The sequence below is a fragment of the Octopus bimaculoides genome, chromosome 26, assembly GCF_001194135.2.
Source record: "Octopus bimaculoides isolate UCB-OBI-ISO-001 chromosome 26, ASM119413v2, whole genome shotgun sequence".
NCBI classification, from domain to species: Eukaryota; Metazoa; Mollusca; class Cephalopoda; order Octopoda; family Octopodidae; genus Octopus; species Octopus bimaculoides.
The window spans coordinates 20,263,856-20,267,497 of record NC_069006.1 but is presented as its reverse complement, the minus strand read 5'-3'; the positions used below and the strand labels follow the sequence as shown (position 1 = coordinate 20,267,497).

Below are 3,642 nucleotides of genomic sequence, written 5' to 3'. Positions count from 1 at the left end.
TATATATATATATATATAATGTATGTATGAATGTATGTATGTATGTATGTATGTATGTATGTGTGTGTGTAAAACGAGGTCTAGAGTGCCATATTTATTGAAAAAATAATAGAAGGAACTATTTAAGATTTAAAAAACTGAATTGATGTTATCAACACTCCGTGGGATAGTTGGCTGTATGAAATGGCGTGTCTGGTACACGTTAAATGATACAGGTCAAGTGAAGGCGTCACTAATGTTCTTCGTAATGTCATTGTTGGGAGACAAGACGGCATGTCCAGAAAGCCGTTCAAGGTTCCTTTCATATGCCAGGATAAACTTTCCGTAAGTCGCTAGAAATGTGTGTGTGATTGTTGCAAAATGTTTTCGTCATTTGACATCGCTTTCAGTGTCAATTCGTAAACGACCATTGCCTTCAATTTAAGTAAAAGGTTTAGCAATCTGGACTGTTATAAACATCTCTGTTAAGTGCAGCTCACATGTTCTCTTTTTTTGTCATGAAGATGATGAAGATGATGAAGATATAATTAAAGTATACGAAATTACCATCACCACCACCATCACTATAATCATTATTGTCGTTATCATCATCATCATGACCATCATCATCATCACCATTAGCGTCTCACCCTTACCACCACCACCTCCACCATATGTAAATATGTGTGTGTGTGTGTGTAAGAGAGAGAGAGAGACAAGTTTCTTTCAGTTTCCATCTACGAAATCCACTCAGAAGGCTTTGGTCGAGCCGAGGCTATAGTAGAAGACACTTGCCCAAGGTGCTATACAGTGGGACTGAACCTGAAACCATGAAGTTGGAAAGCAAGCTTCTTACCACCCATGCCATACTACAGTGAATCAGCTCTGAGGATATTCTACTGTAACAAAATCAGTTCATTGTTGACACCAAATTAGGTGATGACTGAAAACATTTTCACAACAACATCAGCGTTACCAGCATAAATTAATAAATTAACATAATTAGTTAAACTTCTCCAGCAAGTCACGTACCTGAGAATACTTTGCTCGCTTATGTTTTAACCCTTTTTGAAAAGGCTGTATACTACAACCCGGAGTGCATAATAAAGGGGCACTAAGTGATTGGGATAACACATTTCAAATTCCAGCCCTCTGACATGGTGTCTCCTCTCTCTACCTTTACTCTTATTACAATCATGTCCATTCCTTAGAGATTGCAGGTCCCACGTCCTCCATTCAAGCACTATTGATACTCTTGTCTCTCCTCATTTCAGCTCCTGTATTATTTCTACTCTCATCTCCAGGTCCCACGCAAACCAACATGCCCAGCCCTTCTTTTCTAGCCCCCCCCCCTGGAATGCTTCCTCTCTGCTCAGATGTGTCCTGCAGGAGTTACTTTATAACTGTTCGAGACAAACGACAATGGTTAACCACTTTGGTATTGATCTAACCTGTCTCAGAGTGGCATGGGAAAGGCCATAAGTACAACCTCTTTTTCTAAATCCCGCTAGATATTACTACCTCAGGTCCTAGGGCTAATAGGGCTGGTTGGTGACCCGGTTTCTATGGTGTATCAGTGATCTGAGATCACAACACTCTTCCTGGACAGTACGCCAGTCTATCGTGGGTTAACTCGCTTACAGCTGAGTGAACTGGAGTAACATGAAATGAAGTGTTTTGCTCAAGAACCCAATGCGTCGCTGAGTCCAGGAATTGAAACCACAATCTAGAAGTCATGAGTGCAACATCCTAACCATTAGCTGAGTGGACTAGAGCAACATGAAATGAAGTGCTTTGCTCAAGAACAGGAACTGAAACCATAATCTTGCAAACATGAGTACAAGACCTTAACAACTAGGCTACAAACCTTCTCCGTTCCAAAATAAACCAAAAAGAGAAAAAGCCTGTAGTGCTTGAATACTTACGATCCCAGATCTGGCCATGGGAAAATGTTACCAAGTTTGGATACAGATGAGGGTTGGTGACAGAAAGGGTATCTGGTCGTGGAAAATTTGCCTCAACAAATTCCATCTGAGCATGGAAGATAGGGCATTGTGAGGTTCATGCCAGAAGACCTTTCTAAAGCTATTGCTTAACACCCTTCCTAAAGCCCTACCTAAACACCGTCCTAAAACCCTTACCTATGGCCCTTGCTTAAATTTCTTCCTAAAGCCCTGCCTAAAGACCTCCCTAAAGCCATTGCTACGGCCCTTCCTAAAGCGCTGCCTACAGACCTCCCTAAGGCCCTTCATAAAGTCCTATCTAATGACCTCTCAAAATCCCGTGCCTAAGGTCCATACTTATGGCCCTTGCCTAAAGCCTTTCCAAAAACCCTGCCTAAAGACTTTCGTAAAATCCTTGCCCAAATCCCTTCCTGAAGCCCTGCCTAATGTTCTTCCTAAAACCCTTGACTAAAGCCCTTCCAAAAGCCAAATAAAGAAAGACAACGACCAAACCCCAACATCGATTACACTCACTTTTAAATCTGGCCTTGTCTTCAATATAACGAGTATGTACAGAGTCTGATCCTGGAAAAGCATCTTGGCGTTTGTAATGTCCGATATCCAACTGAGGTGAAGAAGTTTACCCACGGTGTCGATAAGATCGACCACTTTTGATATTATGAGTGGACATTTTCGTCGCAAGTACTCTTTTATAGTCTTTGCTCGGCAATTTCCGTTCAAGTAAATTATTTCATTTTGGCAATGTAGCACTGAAACGAACATTTCCCGAAAAATGTTTCAGGTATTTCCTCCTCATACTGCTTTCTTTTTGAAAACGTAGTTGCAAATGAAAGTTAAAGTCGAAAATTCCTTTTAATTTTTGTTTTGTTCTTTATTTTTCAGGATTATTTTTTTCGTTTTCTACATTTATGAGTTGTGACGTCATAAAATATCTTTATTGCGTAATTAGATGCGTTTCTCTTCATAATACTAATATGATCGAGCCAGTGGCAGTGGAGCTTGTCTTGTCCTGTCGCACAGTTGTTCTGGAGATGGATAGGCCACCACACGCTACGAAGGCCTGCACCAAATGTCACCAAGGACCTTGACTGGAACCCATTGGGGAAGCGAAAAGTGGGCCGACCCAAATAGTCTTGACACAAGAGCGTTGACGCAAAGGTGAGGGCAGCTGGAATGACAGGGGCCGGGATGAAGAGTATCCCTCAGAACCGCGTCATTTGGAAAAATGTTGTTGCGACCCTATGTTCCCCGAGGATTCAAGCGGCCTAAGAGAGAGAGAGGGGGGGGGGATAGAGAGAGAAAGAAAGAAAAAAGAGTGGTAGTGGAGCTCTCCGGCGTTCTTGGCCCCCGGAATATTTCTCATCTCAGCGCTATCGGGTCGGCGATGGCTGTCCGCAAGCACGAACCCTGTAAGTCAGAGTGGCTGTTTCAGCGCACCCCCCTCGCCATCCTTCGGGGCAATGGCTTGACCATTTGGTCTGCTGGACCCAGGGAGATGACTTATGAAAACTTTTAATCGCGAATTCGATGAAAAAGCTTAACCATGTATCAAATAAGATTCATGAATTGTGTAATATTATGCACACAGATGGAACCGCACTCTTCAAAACTTGCACTAAGAATAAATACAAGGTAAAATTACTACCTGCTTTTATAGCAAGTTGACGCAGGTAGTTTATCCCGTCTCCATCCGGCTTTT

At 42.2% G+C, this 3,642-nt stretch overlaps 2 protein-coding genes across 2 annotated transcripts in view; both read right to left on the bottom strand.

Annotated features, from left to right (window-relative positions):
- The window catches only part of LOC106868384 (uncharacterized protein CXorf65 homolog), a 4,987-nt gene extending 2,124 nt beyond the window's left edge, over positions 1 to 2,863 (bottom strand). The window contains exon 1 of the mRNA XM_014913611.2: positions 2,457 to 2,863. Within this exon, the coding sequence (XP_014769097.1) occupies positions 2,457 to 2,705 (249 nt within the window). The 5' untranslated portion in view covers positions 2,706 to 2,863. The remainder of the gene's footprint in view (positions 1 to 2,456) is intronic.
- The window catches only part of LOC106868997 (uncharacterized), a 76,473-nt gene that overhangs the window by 67,155 nt on the left and 5,676 nt on the right, over positions 1 to 3,642 (bottom strand). The window lies entirely within an intron of this gene.